This window comes from Gordionus sp. m RMFG-2023, chromosome 2, assembly GCF_954871325.1.
Source record: "Gordionus sp. m RMFG-2023 chromosome 2, tfGorSpeb1-WG-v2, whole genome shotgun sequence".
Classification (NCBI taxonomy): domain Eukaryota; kingdom Metazoa; phylum Nematomorpha; class Gordioida; order Chordodea; family Parachordodidae; genus Gordionus; species Gordionus sp. m RMFG-2023.
The window spans coordinates 53,303,870-53,328,549 of record NC_088776.1 but is presented as its reverse complement, the minus strand read 5'-3'; the positions used below and the strand labels follow the sequence as shown (position 1 = coordinate 53,328,549).

At 25.0% G+C, this 24,680-nt stretch overlaps 1 protein-coding gene across 1 annotated transcript; it reads left to right on the top strand.

Annotated features, from left to right (window-relative positions):
- Nucleotides 1–295: 295 nt before the first annotated feature.
- LOC135924460 (uncharacterized) lies at nt 296–921 on the top strand. The gene is made up of 3 exons (XM_065459516.1): nt 296–403; nt 463–633; nt 814–921. The coding sequence occupies exons 1-3, from the start codon at nt 296–298 to the stop codon at nt 919–921; spliced, it is 387 nt and encodes a 128-aa protein (XP_065315588.1).
- The last annotated feature ends 23,759 nt before the right edge of the window (nt 922–24,680 follow it).

Here is a 24,680-nt window from a genome sequence, read left to right as displayed (position 1 = left end):
AGAAAAAGGATAGTAATTTAATAACATATGAAAGTGGTACAAGGAAAACCCAGATATACATGCTTATCGCTCGCAGAAGATTAAAAGATATAATAAACTGCAAAGTCATCTCAGTAGAAGATATTGCCTCGCAACACAAGCTACTAGTCATGGATTTACACATCACAAATAAATTCACTCAGAACGAGATAAAACTTGAACCATGAATCAAATGACTAGATTATAATCAATGACAGGTGCCTTTGTAATCAATGCAAACATTGAAACAATAGATTCCTCACAAGTCAGTTAAAAAATGTGGACAGACCTTTCATTCAGATCAATAGACACTGCCATATCGACACTAGGCTTGACAAGGGGAGGCAACAAATCATACAAAAAACTATGGTGGTGGAATGAAGAAGTACAAACTACAGGAGAAAAAAGGCCCATATAAAATTTGGTACAAATCCAAAAACCCAGTTGACAAGACAAATTACGATAAATCCAAGAATATCTACAAAGGCAGTGGCTAGGGCCAAAGCTATGGCATACGATGACATGTATGAAGAAGTACAAGAAGGGCAATATAAAATATACAGATTAGCCAAACAGCGAGAAAAGAATTCTAGAGATATTAACGGAGCTCCGAAAGTAATCAAAAATAAAGATGGGAAATTGATAATAAAGGAAAAAGAAATAATGAATAGATGGAAAGAATATTTTCAGGAGCTTTTCAACTTTAATCCTCACATACTACATCTAGATGAACACTCCCCATGTCAAAACCTTACACAACCAATAACAGAACAATAAATAATCACATGCCTCAAGCATATGAAAAACAACAAAGCTAGCGGTCCAGATGATATTCCAATAGAAATCCTTAAAGAACTAGGAGATGATTGCATAAATCTCTACAATAAAATATTGGGAAATTAAGAGATTCCTCAAAAAAGGAGGCAGGATATATAGTTCCTATCTCCAAAAATAAAGGGGATCCACACAATTGTCAAAATTACAGAGGCATAAAAGTTACACTGTCTTGAACTCTATGAAAAAATAATAGAAGAAAGGTTAAGAGACATAAGCGAAATAGGAGAAACTCAGTTTGGCTTTATGCCTAGAAAATCAACAACTGGTACAGTATACGCAATTAGGCAAATGAGGAAAAATACAGGGAAAAGAACAAAAGGCTATACATGGCCTTTCTCGATTTAGAAAACGTTTTCGATAGAATCCCAAGAAAACTTATCTGGTGAGTACGCCACAATAAGGTTCCTGAAAAATATATAAGATAAGAATAATACAGGATATGTATATGGGCCATATAACAATGATCTGTAGCACAACTGGTATTTCAACAGGCTTCACAATAGCCGAAGGAGTTTATCAAGGGTCGGCTCTCAGCTCACTTATCTTCATAACAGTAATAGCTGTATTAGAACAGTCTATACCATAAACACTCCCGTGGAATTGATATTTGCAGATGATATTGTGATACTTGCCGAATCCAAGGATGAAATGAAAGAAAGATTAGTGAGTTGGAAAAATATCATAGAAAAGCACGGACTAAAAGTAAATAGATAAAAGTATGGTGATAGGAGGAGATGAAACAGAGAGCATTGATATAAATGAATGGCAGATATTGGCAATTGAAATCTGCAAATATTTTGGCTCCACTATACAAACAAACGGCACAATAAAGAGATAAGGATTAAAATTAATCAAGGGTGGTTGAAGTGGAGATCTTTATCTGGAGTGCTCTTTGACAAAAGAATCCCATATAAATTGAAGTAAAAATTAACAATTCCATAGTACAACCAACTATTCCATATAGTTCGGAAACATGGCCAACCAAATAATCAGATGAGAGAAGTCTACAAACTATAGAGATGAGAATGCTGAGGATGATTGATGGGGTAACAAGAAGGATAAAGTGCGAAATACAAAAATACTAGGAAGTTTAAAGATAGTGGCCATTAATAATGGAAAACAAACTAAAGTGATATGGGCACACAATGAGAAGGTTTATGAACTACATAGGTAACAAGGTTGAGAGTTTGGAAGTGATGGGGAAACGTAAAAGAGGAAGGCCAGGGACATAACTTAGAGCAAATATGAAGAAGTATAAATTAAATAAAAGAGATAGTATGAATAACATAAAGTGGAGAGAGATATTGAAGGAGCTTACCACCAGAAAAAATGAAAGTTAAAGAGAAAAAAAAAATATTTTTAAACAATTAAAAACGTTGAAATCAGAAAATTTGATTGATTAATTTTTTAAAAGAACGTTTAAATTAAATAATTTTAAAATTTGGACTAAGAGTTATACACTGTTAAGGCGTAAATTGTTAAACCGAGTCAATATTAATTTGCAAATCTCAAAATATATTTTATATAGATTTACTACCAGCTGCATCTGTATCAAAATGCAAAATTAAATATAGTTAAAATTATGCAACAAAAATTTTATAATAAATAAGTGCCTACATAATTGTAAAAAAATCTATAACAAATTTATATCTAATTGATATTTAAAAATAGTGAGAGTTAGACATACCGCAAAATACTTTCATATAAGATAAAAGATTCTTTAGCATATTTTTATAAAACTCACATATTTGAAACTACGATATTTTCTTTTCAAAAGAATTTTGTATTTTCATTTTCTTGACAAAAGATAGAGATAGAATATATTTTTATATTTTTGTTTAAAAAATTCAATATTCACTTTTTAATCTTTTTTTCTCCCATGGATTACATTATTTTTATTGTTTTTTTTTCTTTCCTACCTTTATATTTCAAATCAAAAAACATTATTAACATTTTATATTTTGACATGCCAACTTTATTGTTGTATTCGATGTTATCTTTTATGATCAATTTACATTCAGTATTTTAAAATAATCATAATCTTATTTTGTTCAACATTTTAATTTTCCCATTGTGTACAATATACTTGATATAAAAATAATTATATATAATTATTCTTTATTTCTTGATTGTATTTGTTTAAAGAAAGACCTAAGGAAAAAGAAACCTGTTTCTATTTTATTGTTGGGTCACATAAATTTTTAGCATTTTGTTACAATTAGTTAGTTTTTTGTGAATCACTGTATTATATTGTTCCATTTCATGACTTAAGCTTAATGTTTTAATTACAGTATCCACTCCTATTTAGCAAAATATCTTGTATCTTATTGAGTATTTAATAAGATATTTATCTCTGTATATAAGATATATAATTTTTAAAAATATTTATCTGTATTTAACTTGTTTTAAAGAAGAGTTAAAATTTATAAATAATCACTAACCATAAACTATTAACTCTTTAACCCTATATTCATTTTCACTAATAACGCAAAAAATATGTGTGCATGTCACGCTATAATATAATTATCAAACATAAATATATATATATAATTCTTTTGGTTGAACAACTGGGGTTTTTCATCAATAGCCGCTATATTTTGCTCTCCTTCCAATTAAAATTAATATAAAAAATTGTAATGTGACGAAAACTTCTTTTTATTATGAGAACTTCTTTATCAACACTCTATTTGATACCAAGAAGAAAATTATATAAAACGGTGAAACAACCTATATTTTTCTATAGATCAATATATGGCATTAAGGTTTGTTCGCAAAACTTGTAATCCGAATATTTATATTGATAAAGTTATGAGTACGTATATCATGTTCATAACACTAAGATGTCGAAGAACCTGAAGAAATTTTCAGTAGGCAAGAATTTAGGACCATGTGATTAAAGGCCAAATAATTATGTTGAAAAAATGTAGACATTTACTAATAAAGATTTAAAAAATATTGTATATGTTTAAGTAATTGTTAATAGAAATATGAGCTGTTGGTAAAAATAATATATTAATATACATTAACTAAATTAGCCTGAGCTCGATCTCAAATTTTGGTTTTAATTCATAAAACGGATCCGCTCAAACCTGGATATATATCAAATAAAATAATGAAAAATAAAAAGCTTGCATTTAAATTAATTATTATATATTTTCAATGACACATATATTCTAAAAAATTTATAGCTTCCATTAAGCAATCATTACATCCCTCTCTACAAACATAAGAAAAAACAATATACAATTTATAACAAATTTATAATTCAAGTTCATTTTTTACTTGCAGGATCAATCAGAAATGCCGCTTGAAAATAAGATATATATTTTTTTTAAATTCTATAAAAATGTAACAATTTACCGAATTGGACTATTATTAAAATTAAACATTATTTAAAATTTTATATAATGAATGTTAAAAATGGATTATATATTATGCACTGTAAAGAATAGACTGATTTTGGTCAAGAAAATTTCAAAAAGATACAAATTTTTATGATTGATCATTAAGCAATTTAACATTTCAAATCTCTTTAAAGGTTAACAGAATATTTTTATATAGAAATAGATACAATCTAACCTGCATAATTTGGGCCTTGGATAATTTCGGCAACTTCAAATGCTTTGATAAATTGATAAACTGCAATTTTGAAAAGTGGGAAAATTTTTATCCATTTAAATAAGACAAGGCCTCTAAAAGTTGACATTTGTTGTTTTTTTATTGCTTTATAAATCATAAAAAATTTTCGAGAAAAACAATTATACTGAAAGAAATAGAGAATACAATATATTTAAATCGAAATAAATCATATATCACTATTTTTTTATAAAAATAAAATTAGGACTTGCTAAATTTCTTAAAAGACTGGCTACTTTTCTCACATTAAATAAGTTTTCCTAGACGTTACAAGAGTTCTACTAGAAACTTTAATAAAATGTATTTAAAATTTTTTATATATGTTTATTATCAACAAAATTAACTTTATCTTGAATTATTATGACCCAAATTTCTTCTGTAAATTCCACAAACGTTGACATTTCAAATTTCTTCTGTAAATTCCACAAACGTTGACATTTTGATATGGCAATATTAATCATCATACTCTAATAGGATATTGTTAGCATCTTATGTTTAAACCAAATTTAATGAATAACAAGAAAATATTCTTGCCTGGGTAGGTAGTTAAAGTCATTTAAATCACAATTAGTCTCTTTCTTTCTTTCTTTCTTTCCTTCTATTTGATTTTGCTGAATTATTTTTTTTATATTTCCTTTATTTTAAAGAATTAGTTATATTATGATGTGTTATCTATATTTTTTTATATAAGAATATTTAATATATGTTAATTAATCTTATTATATATACAGTTAACTAAAACATTGGCATATTTAAAACAAGTTATGTGTCAATAAACTTAGAGATTTTTCGTAGAATGGCTGATGATGATAGATGCTAAAATATACTTTTTCTTGGGAGGGATAGTAGGCATTTAAGACTAACATATTTGTATTGCTAGCTTTCCTTTGTGATATCCCAAAAAATTTTGAAACTTGCTCAAGGTATTTTTAGATTTAAATCCATTGTGGTAATTGTAGAAATTGGGAAAATTTTTGTTTAATCATTCTGAATCATTTGAACTTTATCCTTGCTAAATGGTAAGTCAGAATCAGAATTTATATTTTTTATTTGTCTGATTCTACGTCTTATAAAATATCAATTAAATATTAAATATAAAAAAGGTGCACATACAGTATAAGACATTTAAAATGAAATTTTAAATTAATTATTATTTAGTTTTAATTTTATTATAAAATATTAAATATGATCTTTTTAATATATTTAAGATATATATAAATATCAATATTTTAAAACGTAACTTGTTACTTTGGGCAGTTACATTCCAAAAAATATTAATAGTTACAGTTACTCTTTTGCAAAAATATAACTAGATCTTGTTACTTTTATAATAATAATTTATTATATTGTAAAATTTTAACATCTTTATTAAACTATTTTGTCAAATAAAAAAATTAGGAAGGAAAACCATTATAAAGAATTAACCTTAACTAAAATAAAATTAGGTTATTCAGTTTATAAATCATCCTCAAAAAGAATATGCTGAAAGTTTTAAAAAGAAGTGTTCACAATATTTATAAATTCAAAGAAGTCATTATCAAATATCATAAAAATAAAACAATTAATTTTATATTTTTATTCTTATCTTAACGATTTTATTATACTTTTATATACATTCGTATTTAGTTAATTATGTATATATTAGCTTTATTGTTGTTTTTTTTACAACTCTAAATCCATTTTTGGGCAGGGTTTTATAATTTTAAAAATCTGATTTTATAGAAATTATGAATATTCTTGAGATAATTATATAATGAACATTTTAACTTAATTTAATGTAATTCGTTATACAAATATTATCCTTAGGTATTTAACATTATTCAACAAAATAATAAGGGCTTACAAACTTATTTAATATATATATATATATATAAAGAATTTTAATTATAATAGACAGGTGAGTACTGCCTGGCCATGTATTTTATAGGTCAAAGTGAAGGAAAAAGCCTGTATAAAACAAAATTTGTCAAATTCAAATAAACAAAAAATTTAATTGACGATATAATCATTAATAAAATTCACACCATCAGTAAAGGGTTGCCAGGTCAAAATTTTCAAATTGTGGGAGAAATTTGGTATTATGCGGGAGAAATATAAAAATTGCTAAGATTTTAATTTTATAATTAAAAATATATTTTATGCGAATGTCCCGTAAAACGACTGCAATTGGAAATCTACCGTGTGTGTGTGTATAACATTATAGGGATAGGCGCTTAATTATCACGTATCACTTTAAATACATAATAAGGTACTCCAAAAATGAGAAATAATACAGATGAAACTACAGTTGCGGCAATTGTAATCACTATCTTGTAGTAAAACATTCACAGAGATACTTCATCACAATGTTGGTAGAATCTTTTTCCCATAATATTTAACGACTCTAATATAAATGAAAACTATACTTGTAGAACAAAAATGAGCTAGGCTATCATCAATGTTTTATAACCTAAATCCAGGTGACGATTTGAAAAATGGGCATACATATGCAATTCTAACAGATGATATAATAAGGGAATATTTCCCCTGATCCTCCGCTATTTCATCAAAATTAACGTCGTTTCAATTAAACTGTTAAATTTTTTCCCCTCAAATAATGAAAGATCCAAAGACATAGCTAATCATATAATGTTAAATATAGCAGATTCGAGATTAACAATAAATTGCATGTCAGCTTTCTGATTTGATAATGCCTCAGTGAATTTGGTAAAAACAGAGTGTATTTACAGAATTGAGTCAGCACAATGTGGGTTGCGATATGTTCCTAATACCCGCCATCGGAATATTAAAATTTCATAAACCTTTAAAAAAGTATTTCTTAAATGAAGATTATAAAAGCTGTTTCAATATTTTGAAAATTTTTTTAAATAATGAATGGCAGAGGTATATTTAGGAATGATTTCATATGTAGGAAATCTACTACTTGCTGTTAATGTGAGCTGCAATCATAAGAATCTTAACAAAGATTCACAAAATTATGCTGCAGATGTGTTCATCTTTACAGTTAAAAATTGACAATAAATTTTATGCCGCCATTGCTAAAACTTAATTATATTTTATTTGAGATTTAAATAATAGAACTAAATGTTTACCATCGTTATTGAGATATTTATAAAATTCCTGGCATGATATATAATATATTTGTTTAATCATTAGCTCGTCCTCTAATGTTGTTAAAGCAATCCGATTTCTCTCCTTTTTCCAGGCAATCCTCATCATTCTAAAAATGCGCTCGGATGAGACATTAGAATGAGGTAAGGACTCGCATATTTTTTCCAGGCATGGGCATTTATTGTTATTACGAAAAAATTCTACCCATTTCTCCTCTGCTTTTAGGCCAACTAACTTTAAGTATTTTGGCGAATAATAAAAAATAGAGAGAATTACAATCTTACAATCTCCTCAAACAAGAAATCGGTATTTTTATTATATTCATTAATTATTAAAACCATCAATTGCTGGTTTCTATTCCAAGGTCATAATATTTATACATTTGTAAATAGAGTTATTAAAATCAAATTTTGATTGTAAATATTTTTAAATTGTCTTAATAAAAATAACATTTAAAAATGTATTAATTAGAGTATTATTGATAATTTTAATAATATTTTTCGCAATAGCGCCATAAAATTTATTATCAATTTTTAACTGTAGAGATGAACAGAGCTGTAGCATGATTTTGTGAATCGTTTTTATAAAGAATATTCTGATTGCAACTGAATATTGCATGAAGTAGATTTCCTACATGTGAAACGAATCCCAAATATGCTTCTGCCATTTCATACTCGAAAAAATTTTTCAAAATTTAGGACAGCTTTTAAAATCCTTATTTAAGAAAAGTATTTTTTTAAAGGTTTGTAAAATATTAAAATTCTATCGATGCAGGTATTAATGATAATCACCTGATAGGTATATATCGTAACAACTCACACCATACCAAGTCAGACCACTTCACCAACTCTTTTAATTCATTAACTCTTTTAGTTGATGACTAAATTCGTTAAAACATACAATTATTTCGACATCCACAGATAGTACATTTATTGCCTTTTTGCAAGAATTATGTAGTATATGGCATATACAGCCAATTGGTATTAATTCATTATTGTGCTGCCTCAATTCGGTAACTTTAGTTTTTGCCAAAATTTACAGAGGCATTATCAGCGCAGAAAGCTGACATGCAAATCATTGATAAACCTCCATTATGCGGCTAGCTACATCGTTAGATTTTTCACTATCCGAGGAAAAAATTTTAACAGTTTTATGGAAATGTTCTTATTCTTTTTGAAATAGCGAAGGATTAAGGGAAATGTTTTAATATTTCCCTTATTAGATGCATCTGTTAGAATTGAATATGGATGCCCATCTTTCAAATCGTCTAGAATTGACCTCTAGGATTCAGGTACTAAAACACTTGTGATAGCCTTGCTCATCTGCCACAAGTAAGATTTGCACTTATTTTGGAGTCGTTAAATATCATGAGAAAAAGATATGACCCACATTGTGATGATATAGCTCTGTGAATATTGAACTACATGATAGATGTATATGATTTCCCCAAATGTAGTTGCATCTGTATTATTTATTATTTGAGAATATTTTTGTATTGCAATCGATGTTGATATACTCCCCTGTACTGACTTATATGAATGAAATGATGTTGATTTATTATTGGATAAAAATAAAACAGGATAGAAAAAATTTACAAACTAAACATATTTTTCGAATAAATATTTAAAATTATTTTAAAAATATAAAAATCATTAATTAATGTTTCTCAAAATTATTATTTATATATTAAAAATGTTAAAATACTAAAAAAAAAAATTCCGAGAGAAATTAAAAAATTGCGGGAGATTTCCAATTGTGGTAGTTTTACGGAAGAGAGATGTCTGCGTGTAAACTAAAAAATTGCGGGAGTCTCCCGCTGATGGGAGGAATGGCAACCCTGCATCAGTATCAATTAAATTTAATATTAATAGAACAACTTTAAGAATAGCCATGCTAAAACAACGACATTGCAATATTTTCATATAGGTTGAAATTGAATTAGGTTGAAATTGAAATAGATTAATATCCGTCAAAACTCAAAAGGAAATTTAAATTATATAATACAAGCTAGCAAATCATTAATAGAATTAAACATAAAATAGTTACATTACAACTTCTAAATATGTTTAAGCATTTTTTAATAATATTAATTACATTAGAATTATTGTTAGATAATTTGTTATTATAAATTTATTAATTATATAATTATTTTTTTAATGATATTAATTTTATATTAGAATTACCTATTTGTTAAATAATTAGTTAACATATATTTAATTATATAAATTTTCAGATTTATTTGTATTTCATGTAAATAAATATTAAAAAAATTTTCCATAGGAGAGGGCATTAATTTTATTTGGAGCGTTAGATATTTATTATACATCATATAAAATTTGTTATAACCAATCATTTTTAAATATGTCAATTTCGAACACATAAATAAAATATTGTAAAATGCAAATTATTTAAGAGCAAATATAATTATTGTTTAAAAAATATTATAGGTAGTTTGATTATAAGATATAAAATATTTATTTGAATCTGATGATAAATTGCATGATCAAGTTTTTAAAAACTAAAGGTAGGAATATTAACTTAGATTCTTTTATAAATATTTTATATTTATAATAAAATTTTAAATAACATATACGACAATTTATCATATACTATGTTTTGAATTGCCAGAAAAAGAACTTTCACACAACCTCATCTTGCTCAAAAACTATTATAGATCGAGCTTTGATTCATATTATATTATAAAGATAAGGGGTCGGCTTGCATATTGATGTTATATTTTTTAAACCCAATGCCATATCCATTTTCTTGGAAATGCGAAACCAAACCAGGTCAATCCATTTCTCTCTGACTATAAATATTGAATACATTACCAATAAAATCTGTTTAAAGATTTAAAAACGTGCTGAAAAATTTATTTAAAGTTGAAAAATTAACACGTTGTGAGGATAATATATAAATTAATTTTACTCATGGTTTTAATGAAAATAAAAAAATTATTTGAAAATAATCTTGATTTTTGCTATACTAAGAATATAACAGATAATAATAACTTTTTTTAAGTAAAAAGTTTTGATTAATTTATAAACTGTCTGAATTGCGATTGAGCAAAATTCCTGGTCCCAATCAGGCCCAAATTAGAAAGGTTTCACTGTAACTATACTTCTAGTTCTAGAGAAAGAAATTATGAATTTATTTTATCAAACTTCTTTTCAAAAAAGTATGAAGGCTTACGATTGTAAAAATAGATTTATAAATTGACCTAAAATTTATTCTACTAGATCTGGATATTTAAAGATGGGGTAGAAGAAAAAACATTTGTAAAATATCAAATCTTTATTAGAAGCTAAATATAGAATATGAATACTTAAATTTGAAAAGGAAATTCGATATAATGTAAATCAAAGAAAATATATAGTCCGTAAACCTATTGCATTATTGAGTCCAACATCTTGAGCAAGCACCAAAAAATCTAAAATTATATTAAGAAAATATAAATTATGGTAATTAATAAAATGAAATTTTAAACTATTTTTTGAAAATTAAAATATATATTAAAACCTTCAATGAAAGCAGGATTATTCACTGCGTATATAAATAGGGAATCATAAAATTATATTATGTAAATATAAAGGATGCTTTTAATCGTAAAAAATGATAAATATATAACCTTGAGGGAAATGGTCAAGATTAACCACTCCTTGAATAAATAACAAATTTAATCATTTCTAATATTTTATTTAAAAAATAATAATTTCATAAATATGCGATACTCACTCTATATTCAAAAACTTATTATATATTTCTATTTTTGATAAGTTATTGCTTTAGATATTCAAAGCGAAAATTTATTAAAATTACACTTATATATTTATACCTTCTAGTCCTTGCAAAAATTCCTCTATATTTTCTATATTTTTCGCAGTAAGAAGTACATAATAAAATTGTTCAACTTTTTAAATAATATAATCAAATTTTACCGAAATTAGGTAAAGGAATGTTTCTTGGCCCTATTACATATTAAATTATATATTCTTTTTAAGTCGTATAATTTCTTATTTTTTTGCAAAATTCATGCTATTTTTTTTCAATATTGAATAACTTTAGATCCGGATAGGACACAATGGTTTTGAAAAAACCTCACCCTGATTTTGAAAAAGACATTATGTCAATAAGAAAATGGGGTAATTATGTATGGTGTTGAACGTTATTGTTTTTTTTATGTGTTATTAAAATATTAGATGGCATTGCAATTTTATCCTTATATTCTAAATATTTTGGCGAGTAGAGTTTATGTGGCCTAGTCGGTTAAGTGGGAGTATCACAATCCGGATAGTTCAGGGTTCAAATCCAGATGGACCATATTTTTTCTATAGCTAATTAAGTGATTTCGCTTGGGTATGATAAATAAAGATTTGACTCATATCTTTACTTTAATATCTATTAAAAAATAAAGGGGTCTTATTGCTTTATCATCATATATCATTACCCCCAAAAGGTTATATATGAAATAATAATAATGATTATTAAAATATATTTAAAAATATAAATTTGAGTTCTAACTATGCAAAAAAAATCAAAGTTTTTATATTAAATATACTTCTAAATCTAGTTCGCTGGTGAATTATGTATTTACCCTTCGGCTTATTCATTTGAGGTGTTTTATATGTGATCATATAAGTTATATTTCTTGGTGCTATATGATTTTCAAAAATATATTAAATGTTTAAAAAAAATTATTTAATTTTTAATAGCGAATCATAATGTAAAAAAATAATTTGACTTGGTTCATAGGCTAACACAAATAAGATTAAACTGCAATTACGTTTCGACATTCTCCCATTCATGAAAGATTCTATTTAAAATATATTTTATTATTAGTAAAATAGATGGATGCCTCATTTTGATATAAAGCTGTATAAATAGGATATTGTTGGAATTATATGTATATTATGGTTTCAAAATAATTTTTTTCCATGATTCTAAACATAAAGTTTACAATATAAAAATATTAAATTTATTAAAATAAATCCATATATTTTTTAAAAATAATTTACTATATCTTACCTTAATAAATAAATATTTAAGTAACAAAAGAAATCCCATCTAATAGCGTTTTTTAAATATACTTCAGAGAGTTCTAATGCTATCTTTTACAGGGGACGGCATTAATAAAATTCTATAATTAACCCTAAACTTATATCAATATTAAATTACAGTTTTTTTAACTATTCACCCACGACTCTAAATATGGCATGACCTTTGGGGTAGGCAGTGGCGTAGCTACGGGGATGGTTTTCCGGTTTGGACCCCTCCCAGAGCAAAATTTTTTTTTTAGATTACGTTCAAAAAACTTAAAAGTGACTTTATATCAAATAAATACCATTAATATTTATTTTTTTCTGGTTTTGATGTTTGTGGAAGGATTATATATTACTATTGAAATTATTCTGGATAGTATTATTAAAAAGTCATTGAGAATAATCGACTAAATTATAATAACATATTATTGATGCATTTATTAAAATATATTTATTATATATTGTCGAAGATATGGTTATGATTTTTAAGATAAACCCAGCCGAAAGCCGCCCAAAAGGCCTAAGGCCCGTTAAAGGGGGTCTGGTGGCGAAGCCCTCAGGATTTTATATGTATGGACCCCCTCTAAGGAAAATTCCTAGCTACGCCAGTGGGGGTAGGATAATATATATAAAATTTAACAAATAATTTTTACTCGTTAAATTAACATATTATTTACAAATGATTAAATAATTTTTAATATATCTTCCCAATATACTCTCATAAATGGAATTCCCTAGCGCAACTTCAATGTATCAATTACTAAAATTTGGTATGTTTTATTTACTCATCACGTATTTTCACATGGTTTTAACTTTAGATCTTAATCATTTTTTATATTTTTATTGTTTTAAGATATAATAATTTTTTCCTATGCAATTTATTGCACTTTTATTTGTTCAACCCATTACCATTTAGCTCCTTATGTGATGATTTTAGAACTTATAAAATTTTCTGGATGAGCTAAAATTAGCTGACTAAGTATAATAATTAATAGCATAGTAATCGTGGAATGTTTCATATAAATTTCGTAAAATTTAAAATAATATTTCCTCAAATCAAAAAACGATTGTGAGAATAGGCTAAAAAATTGTTTTAGATCGATAATTGAATATGGAGCTACCACTACTATTAAACATATTGTACAATATGTAAAAAATACTTCGTTTGACCAAATTTGAAAACTATAAGCCCTAAAGATTAAAACGTTATAGATGTATGGGTCTCCTATTTAATAAATAAAGATTTCAGGTTAATAAAATATATCAATTGACAAGTAACCTCTCATATATCAGATAATATGTAGAATTTGACACGTTATATGGCATATTAAATAATTAATAAATATTTTAACCATAAAACAATTAATTTATTTTTATTGTAAAGAAAAGAAACATAAATATATCTATCATTAGAAAACCATAACATAAATCATACCTTTTAAACTTTTTGGGAAAATCATTATGAGTAAGCTTCGTTTAGCATTGTAAATCGATAGATTGGCGAATATTATGGAATTCGAATCTGTTAATAAAAATTATTTTATTGTGGGGAGACTTTACTATAATTTAAATTGTTCCTAGATTTAATTTAAAAATATTACAAATACTCAAAATTACAATTGTACAAGAAGTAGAAGTTACCTACTCTCGAATATCTATACATAGCACTTATCATTCACTATTTAAACATCACTCTATTTTAAATTTATAGCATTTGTTATGGTATAACGGAAACACTCAGTTTCAGATTTAAAACTTAATTGTTTAGATTAAACTAAAACATTAGACTTTTTTCATTATAGATAATTTTATTTAAAAAATAGTTTCTCTTTAGAAATAAAAAACAATATAAACGATAATAAAAATGATATATATTTTTATAAAAACAAATAATTTAAAAATTATACGAAGAAAGGAATATATATATAATTTATTTTATAAAAAACATTTTTTAAAAAAAGTAGTAATATCACCAATGGAGTTAAGGTTTAAAAAATTAGCAGACAGATGAAATCTGATGACAAAAGTATAATCCTCATGCAATCTGTCATCTATGGATTTTGATAAAATGAAGGCTCTCATTTCCGACCATGCCAAAAGTGTTGGTAACTATTGGCATGAAGACTGATTATGAGAGTCATATTTAATTTTTGCGGACTTCTGTTTTTTCAATAGAATAAAATAATAGGATAGTCTTGCTGTAAAATCAATACTAGTGTAGTTCCCAGGTCAGTAAAAATACAAGAAAAATAATCTTTTGGCAATTATATACTATATATCTCAAAATATTTAATTAGAAAAGATATTATACCTACCGTATTACCACCCAAAAACCTAGAAAAATGATTAAATAACAAGTCAAAGCATATTTTATTTATTATTCTTCATTTGGTATAATAAAATAAAGCTAGTTACAAAATACTATGAATCAGAATGTATCAATTATGTAATTCCTGGTTCATTTATTTAGGCGTTTTTCTAAAAAAATTTTGGTACCTGAACTTAGTGTTGTTAATTTGCTTGGTCGTAAAATTTACGACCAAATTTTGTGCTCAGGCCGACCCGGGGTTCAGACCAGAGTTCAGACCCGGGGTTCAGACCAGAGTTCAGACCCGGGGTCCAGACCCGGGGTTCAGACCCGGGGTTCAGACCCGGAGTCCATACCCGGGGTTCAGATCCGGAGTCCATACCCGGGGTCCAGACCCGGGGTTCAGACCAGGGGTCCAGACTTACACCTTGGGGTTGGGCTCGGATAAATGAAAAGTAAAAAAAAAATATTTCATTTTCTAATCTTAAATTAAATCTTATTCTTCTTATCTTATTCATTCTAAATTAATAAAGCTTTTTTTATTATTATTTTCTTACATTTTCTTTCTTTTGATAAAAAATTTATATGGTAAAATAAAAATATATGTAATAAATATTCAAAAAGAGTAGCCCATGCATGACGGAATAAAAATAAAAAAGTAAAATTTTATTTTAACACATATTGATATTGTAATTTAATGTGGAGGACCAATATAAAAATTCAACGTCATTCATGCATGTATAAATAATAAAAAGAAATGTAAATTTATAATTTGTGATAAAATAATGGCCAATAAAAAGTTTTTCTTTATTATATTAAAGTTATATTCCCAATAATATATATGTCATAATTTTTAAAGGGATGTCAACTATCCAGGATCACCACGGGTTTTAAAGGTATAACTAATAAATTTGGGTTTTAAGTAGGTGTATACCGATATCACTTTTTGGAGGCCTATCCGATCCGATATTAAATTGATATCGACCGATTACCGATCCGATATCATATCTAATTTTTATGTCATTTATTTAAATATATTATAATGATCAGTTATAGTTTTTATTCAATTCTATTGCAATTCTATTGCAATTCTAAAAGTATATAAAATATTTTTATTGTTAAATAACTTTTATATAAATAAGTAACATTAATCTATATATAATAAATAATAAACATATATAATATGAAATTTGAATAAAATTTTAAACAATATTTAATATTAATAAATCGAAGATTTCTTATTGGAAATACCAAAATTTACTTATTTATCAGAAATCAATTTACGTTTACGGCGATGTTAACTGTCAAGTTAATTAATATCACCAAATTCACTAAAAAAAGATTCTGAAGAGATTATCGCAAACTTTTATAAACAGAATATGCATAAAAATAACAATATGGCAGAATGATTAATTAATTATTATTATTAAAAAAATATGGATTTCGATTTTATTTATTAAAATAAATGACTATTAAAAACTTAAGAAATTGTTGAGAAAATTTTTGTTATTTTTTAAAAACTTCCTGTAATTTAACTTAAATAATTATTTTTCAAATGGTTCTTCAAACCAAATAACAAAACAAGATCCATATAATTGAGGTAATTACTAGTTTTTTATTTAATATATTTCACACACAGCCTCTTTAACTCACATACGATATGATATATCAAAAAGGAAATTCGATCTATATCATAGTGTTGTTAATTTGCTTGGTCGTAAAATTTACGACCAAATTTTGTGCTCAGGCCGACCCGGGGTTCAGACCCGAGATTCATATTATTTTTATATGTTAAATTTTTTATTCCGGAATCTAGACACGGGGTTCAGAACAGATATATGTAAAGTAAGATAAAATAAATCTCATATCTAATCTTAAATTAAATTAATATTATTATACCTTCTAAATTAATAATTCAAAGCTTTATTTTATTCTCTTTTTTCTTTTTTGTTTGTAAAATTAATTATAATAAATAACACATTTATTTAAAAAGTTATTTAACTTTAATTAAATAAAATAAACTATATAAATTGATTTAATTTTTTTTATAAATTGCAAATGTTTTATTTTATTTATTTTTCATTTCTTAGTTATAAATATAATATCGTCAATAGTTTTTCTTTTTTATTAATTTTAATGTCAGCTTATTAAACTTGGTTTTAAAAAAATATTTTATTTTGATTTCGCGGCTTTGTCCACGTGAAAGAAACATGCATATATTTATATATATATATATATACTAAATGGGGGTGAAGTGCTAGTAGAAATAAATTTATTTTTAAAATTTGATTTAAATAAAAATATATACAATAGAATATAAAATACAATATTAATTATATTTATATAATTTTTTCATAAACACGAATCGAATGCATCTCATCTTGCTCGTGGATATAGACTCCAGCCTAAAAAATATTTAAAATATAAAAAATCCGGTCAGAAAGTTCGTATCTAATTCTGAACTAAGATCAGGATGGTATAGAAATAATCTATAAGCAAACCTACATAATAATTCATTTTTATTATTTCCAAGCCCTAAGAGTCCCCGATTAAAAATTTTTTAGTCATAAGCTGAGTTGCTTGCAGGATTTTCCTATTTAAGTTCGATATTATTGATAAATAATTTTAATTAAAATATTTGAAACAACATTATTTATGGGGTTCGACTCGAGTTAATGCTGGCTTATTTCTTATATAAATATTGCTAATTTAGATCGCAGTAATTTTATTAGACCCACCTCGGGTTTGGGATTTACACAACCAAGACCAACCAATTAAACAACACCCATATCGATATTTTGTGTTAATAAAAATATACCTGACCCCCACCCCCCAGGACCTATACCCGCCCTGTATGAGTGATCATTATCATTATTATTATCATTACAAAAAAATATTTTTATTTCCATATAAAAAATATTAATTTTCACCCCCCCCCCCCTACCCCATCCACCTCCAAAACCAAGTCATTCATACCCATCAAGATAAAAAATGAATACTTTCAATCTAAAGATATTTAGTTTAGAAGATTATATTTTACCCATATATCGATATTTTGTTTTGATAAATTATTCCTGACCCCCCAAGACCTAGTAGACCCGCCCTGCCCTCTTTCAGTCATTATTATTATTGCAATAAAAAATATTTAATTATTAACTTGTTTATTAAATCGTTACACGACACGACCCCGGGTCTGAACCCCGGGTCTGGACCCCGGGTCTGGATCCCGGGTCTGAACCCCGGGTCTGGACACCGGGTCTGAACCCCGGGTCTGGACACCGGGTCTGGATCCCGGGTCTGAACCCCGGGTCTGGACCCCGGGTCTGGATCCCGGGTCTGAACCCCGGGTCTGGACCCCGGGTCTGGATCCCGGGTCTGAACCCCGGGTCTGGACCCCGGGTCTGGATCCCGGATCTGAACCCCGGGTCTGAACCCCGGGTCTGTGCTCAGAGCTGGTTTGGTCGATTTTTTAGACCCAAACCCCGGGTCTGGTTTTATACAACCAACCAATTAACAACACTACCTGAACTCACTCTATTTAAGTGATGCACTGATCTAAAGTGCACTTTTTAAATTATTGTTATAGAAGACACACAAATTATTGTTATAGAAGACACATTTTACATACAGAAATAATTCTTTCTTTATATATTATAAGTTGCCATCAATCTAGGAATATTTTAGTCATAAGTTGCTAAAAATATATTACTTAGTTATTTTTATTATTTACATTAGTCAACATTAAAAAGTTTTAAATATTTAATATATATATATTTTTTTTTTCGATTAAGTATATCATATTATGTTTATATCTATATATATATTGATTTTTGTTTTTATAACACATATAAATTTCAAAAATTTATAAGTTATATTAATTTTATTCGATTTTAATTATTTAATGTTAATTATATATAAATACAGTGAAAAATGTAAATAATAATTTTTTCAAAATAAATTTTTTGGGATCATGATTAAGTTATTTCTCGTATTATAAATAATCTCTCTGTATTACTAGTACGGGAGATCGAGGTTAAATGGTTAGGCGTCTCAACCATTTAAAACTTTTTTTAATTTAAACACATTAGTATATTTCAATTTTATTCTAATATAGATTTTAAAAATGCATTTATAAACAAAAAATATTTTAAAATAATTTATTATATAGAATCTTATATAATATTAAATTTGTGTCAACTTTGGATAATTTATGCAGTATTTATAATGAGAATATTTAATAAAACATTATGGTCTATGATATTATTTTAAGTAGGTTGAACAAATCTATAAGACTTACTTACTATTGTTAAAAAGTTAGATTTGAGTCGAAGTCGAATTCAATATTTTATCCAGAAAGATATTAGACAACCTAAAGATTTCTCTCATAGATAAGACAAAGTTTGGATATCTATTAATTATATTCCAAGGATTCCGAAATATTTTACTGGCTAAAATTAAGTTAGACGTTTAGGCTCAAATCGAGCCGTTAAATAATACTAGACTTTCTTAACACTACTTTACACTATGCCTTATTATAAATTAATTATCTATGTTATTTTGTGGATCATTTATACTAAGGTTTGTGTATTTTATATCTCCTAAAAGTTTATTAAATTATATAAATTATCTTCTAATTTTTGTAGTTATAATTTTAAATATTAATGACTAATTTTATTCGATAAATATCATAATTAAGAAATAAAAATATTATTATTTTTCCCTAAAATAAATCCAATGGTTTAAGAAACCTGACAAGATGGTTTATGAATTACCTCAAAGTTATAGCAAAATCACTACTCTTATAATAAAAATTGAAAATTTCTTTTTTCTTTCTTTCTTTCTTTTGTTTAAAATAAAAATAACTAAATATGGATTATTATTTTTTGAAAATAAATTTTTAAAAATGAAGAAGAGTTTACCATAGTATTTATTGAGAGGTCTATCACCTAGACAAATTATTTTTTATAATTGAAAAATATATAATTTTAAACAATTATTTCTATATATTATTTAATAATGAAAATCAAATAAAAAAAGAAATATTTTATGTTTTCAACTAAATAAAGAGTTTATCACATTATATTTCAAATTTTATCTTAGTTATTTTTAAATTTAATTAATGTTCTTTATAAAAAAAACAATACTTTACTTCAATTTAAAAGGTTATCCAATTTTTTAAAGTTTTTAGTTTGATAGATAAAAATGATGGTTATAATAGGTCCTTTAATTATGAAAGAAAATAAATTGAATTCTCTAAAATATGATGTTTTCTAGAAAAATCAAAATAAATTCAAAATCCTTTTAATGGTGTAAAAAGTAAAATTGTAATACCTATTTTGACGTGTTTAATAGTTTCAATAGTGTCAAACCACGAATCACATATCTTAAACTGGAAGCTCAGCTTGTAAATACCCGTTGACTCGAAATTATAATCTAATGGTAAATTGGTGAACTTTATAATAAAAAGAAAAGGAAAAATAATTTAGTTTATAACCATAAATATAAAATCTAAAATAATTAATAGACTTAGACGCCTGAAATTTTTCACTTCTCAAAATTTCTTTCATGCCAAGTCTTACAGGTTTTCCCATAAGGAAAAGAAAAATCCCCAATCTAAAAAGGGAAAAGATCAAAAAAGGAAAACGTTCAAACAAAAAAAGAAAGGATCAATCAAATAGAGAAAAGTAGAAAAATTCCCATAATATGAAGGAAAATGGTGTTTTGTTATTATATTTTTAAAAAATGTTATTTTTATAATATAATCCTTTTAAATATCATTTTTCTTAAAATTTTGGTAATTTTCCTTAATATTTTATTTCTAACTTTTGGATATATCTCTATCTCATGTTTAATTTATAATTCTTATCTTTTCTTAATTTTTAATTCTCATCTTTTCTTAATTTTTAATTCTTATCTTTAATTTTTATTTCTTCTCATTTGTGATTATTTTTTCATATTAAATTATTTATTTATTTTCCCTTCGTTTTTCTACAATTCTATATTTCTATGTTATTTTTTCTTTTAATCTTTTTTCCATTTTTGAGATTTTTTTTACTATTAATTTTTTGGTTTAATTTTTTTTCTTAATTCGCAAGATTTTTACTTTATAATTTTTTTATATATTTTTGACATTTTGTTATATATGATAATTATTAAAGTACTTAATTTAAGATTTTATTATTTATTTTATGTGATTATTTATTTAAAATAATTTTCAAACATATTTTTTATCACAAACCAAACCATATTATATTTTTTAGAAGATATTTAGAATAATTGAAATTTTAAATATCCCCAATACCATTAAATATAATTACAACAGTGCAAATTTAACAACGATTTTGCAATGAAGTTTGAAAATATATATATAAAGAATTTAATCTATATATCAATACAAAATTGCATTTCAGTCGCAACTTAATATGCTACATCTACTTTTTTAAATATATTCCAAAATAGGATTAGTCCACTTGGCATTTAGGTTTTAAGTTAGAATAAATATTTTTTTAAACTTTGATAAAGTTTAAATGGAACATTCTGAATAGTATTAATTCTTTGGAAAAAAATTTAATAAGTCATTAGAAACAAAGATTTTAAGGCCAAATTTATTTTGGATAAACGATCAATTGTCTCAGCAAATACACTTTATTTTATAATCCTTTGACCTTGATGCCTATCTGAGCAAAATCAAAATAAGAATGTATGTTGTTTACTTCACAATTTTTGATATTCATAACTATTACATTTTCCCTATTTATTATACATTTTTTATTAAAATTGGTATTTACATTTTTTATTAATTCTATTGATCATTTGTTTTATTTTAGTTCATCAATATTAATATTTGCTATTAATTTTCCGTTTTTGCTATAAAATTTGTTTTATTTTTCGCTTCTCCCTCTAAATGAGATTTTGATAATTATTTTTATTATCAACATATAAAATAAAAAAAATACCAATAAAATATTATTTATATATATAACTAAAGTAATGAATGCTAATGTATTAAAATGCAGTTTTCGAATTCAATATAAGATTAAAGGCTTGCGATTAAACCTTTTAAAAAAATGTTGGTTTGATGATGTGCCACCTAAATAATGGTAGCAATTTTGATTAAAAAAAACAAAATCTCATCATATAAAGGTGTAGAGATTGAAGCAGTATTATAAGAAATAATAATATAAATATAAATAGCATAATTGAATTGTAATATTAGATGATTGCTCTTTGATTGCAGAACATTTATTAGTTTGTTCCTACAAAAGATTCTATATTCGAAAAATTGAAATCTAAATTAAAATCAATAAGATATTTATCATGGTGCTTAATATTTGGTCATTATGAATAAGGTATTACATATTTATTCTCCACATCAAAATAATAATGTTTCAATATCTTTTTATAAATGTGATTTTTATAATGAGAAAACAAAGTAACAATTTTTTCAATTGACAAAGATAATAAGTTAACCTTATAAGAAGACTTTTATATCAGCTATTTTATTTAATTTACTTCTTTAGATTCTTCCATTTCCCTTGTTTCATTGTGTGTTGTAATTGCTAATAGCTTCATCCTGAAGGTTTGGACCATGTGATCGAAAGGTACCGAAAAATTGAAATGTACAAGAGATGGAGTTTCTTTATGATAACTAATCCTTGCTATATAAAAGTTAGGTATGAATAGAGTTTTTATATAAAAAAAACACTTATCTCTCTTTTTATTAAAAAATTTATATAAATATTTGTTTCGAAAATTTAAATTTTGTGGGAATTTCTGGTATTTCATATAACAATCAATGAAATCAAATATATTTGTTTAATTTAATTCATGATATACATTGATAATTGAAAAACCAAGCTTGATTAATTTTATAAAATGAATATGAAAAATTAATATTATTTAATTGTAAAGAAAAATTTCACTAGTTTTTTAAAGTTATTTTTCAAACTATATTAAATATTTTTATTTTGATTTCTCAAAGTAAAAATTACTATTTATTAAATTTAAAATTACTATTATTAATGTAATTTTCCATTTACAACAAGCCTTCCATAAAATATTTATTAGTTTAGGAAAGCTTATTTATTCAGAATAAACCATTGCTAATTAAATCCTGAATAATTCTTATTTATTAAAATGTTTTAAATAATATTTTTCAATTTAAATTTTTTTGGCATGACTAGGATTTAATAAAACATTATTTGCCCTTGCAAATAATTTTTTTTTGAAAATACTTTGAACCCTACAGATTTAGCTAAAACCGAATCCCAACCATAACCCCGTTTTTTTCATTTTGAATTTAAGTTTCAAGAAAGAATTTTTTTTTTCCTTTTATTTTCATTATTGAAAATATTTTTTCATGAATATTATTTTTTGTGGAATCATTTTTAATTTTATATATAAATTTTAAGCATTTTTTTTATCACACTTATTTTTAAAAATATTAATTATAATGTAATGTCGTATTTGGATATTGATATGATATCTATTGGGACTTTTAAGTCCATTATTTTGCATCATTTACTGAGGAAGTAATGTTAAATTTGAAAAATATGATGACTGGAAAATGGAATTTATATGTTAGAATATATTTTACCCTTGATAATTACAATATCAAAAATTTTTGCCCATAAACATTAAGTGTTTTTTTTAATTTTATTTGAAAAATCTAAATTGAAATTAGGAATAATTTAAAATTTATAGGAAATAATTGCATGAATTTAACAGTGTGGATGCTTTATACATGTTGATTGAATTTACATCACGTCAAATCAGTTTATTTCAAATTTAGAAATTAAAAATTTAATATGAAATTTTTATTGTTTAAATAATTTTATCAAAAGTAAGACATAAAAAGGAATTAAATTAGGTAAAATCGTTTTATTAAATTTAAATGTCTTGTCAGAAGCTTTGGGCATTTAAGATCCATATTTTTATTGACATCTTTGGATTATTCAATTAGTTTTAAAGATATTTGGTCTTAAGCAATGTTATCTTTTACTTATAATAAATGAGTGGCTGGCAAGTGTATCAAAGATTTTTAGGTATTGTATGACCTTAGCTATAATTTTTTCAAATGATCTTAACATTTTAATTTAAATAAAAATTTAACATACAGTAATTTTATCTCTAACATTGAAATATTGTGGGAATTATATTTAAATAATTAAAATGCCAAATATAATATTTATATTATTTTCAAATAAATTTTATAGTAATTTTTTATTTTTCTGTATACTCCAAATCCTTGAACTCGAACCTCATATATTTCTTTAATGAAGCTGAAACACCCCTTTTTAGAATATGGGTTAACAGCTCTGGTATTAATATATGGGCTAGGGTTAGTATGCAATTTTTTAACTATATCTCATTAAATTTTTAAAATGATAAAATCATATTAAGGGGATAAAAAAAATAATTTCAGGAAATATATTAAAATAAATTAATTTAAATCATTATTTTTTCAATAGATTATTAAATTAAATCGCGATTTGAATTAACTTTATTTATTCATTCTATTAATTAAATTGTGATAAATTTATTTATAAAAACAAAACAAATCGATAAATTATATCGCAAAAATACATCCTTAAAGTAAATTTTATAATTCTGACACTAAGGTGATTTGGAGGTTTTTATTGTATACTTATATTTGGAAAATTTAAACTGTGTAGGAAAGAAATGAATAATAACAAATATTAAAAAATAAAATAAAGATTACCAATTTTTGA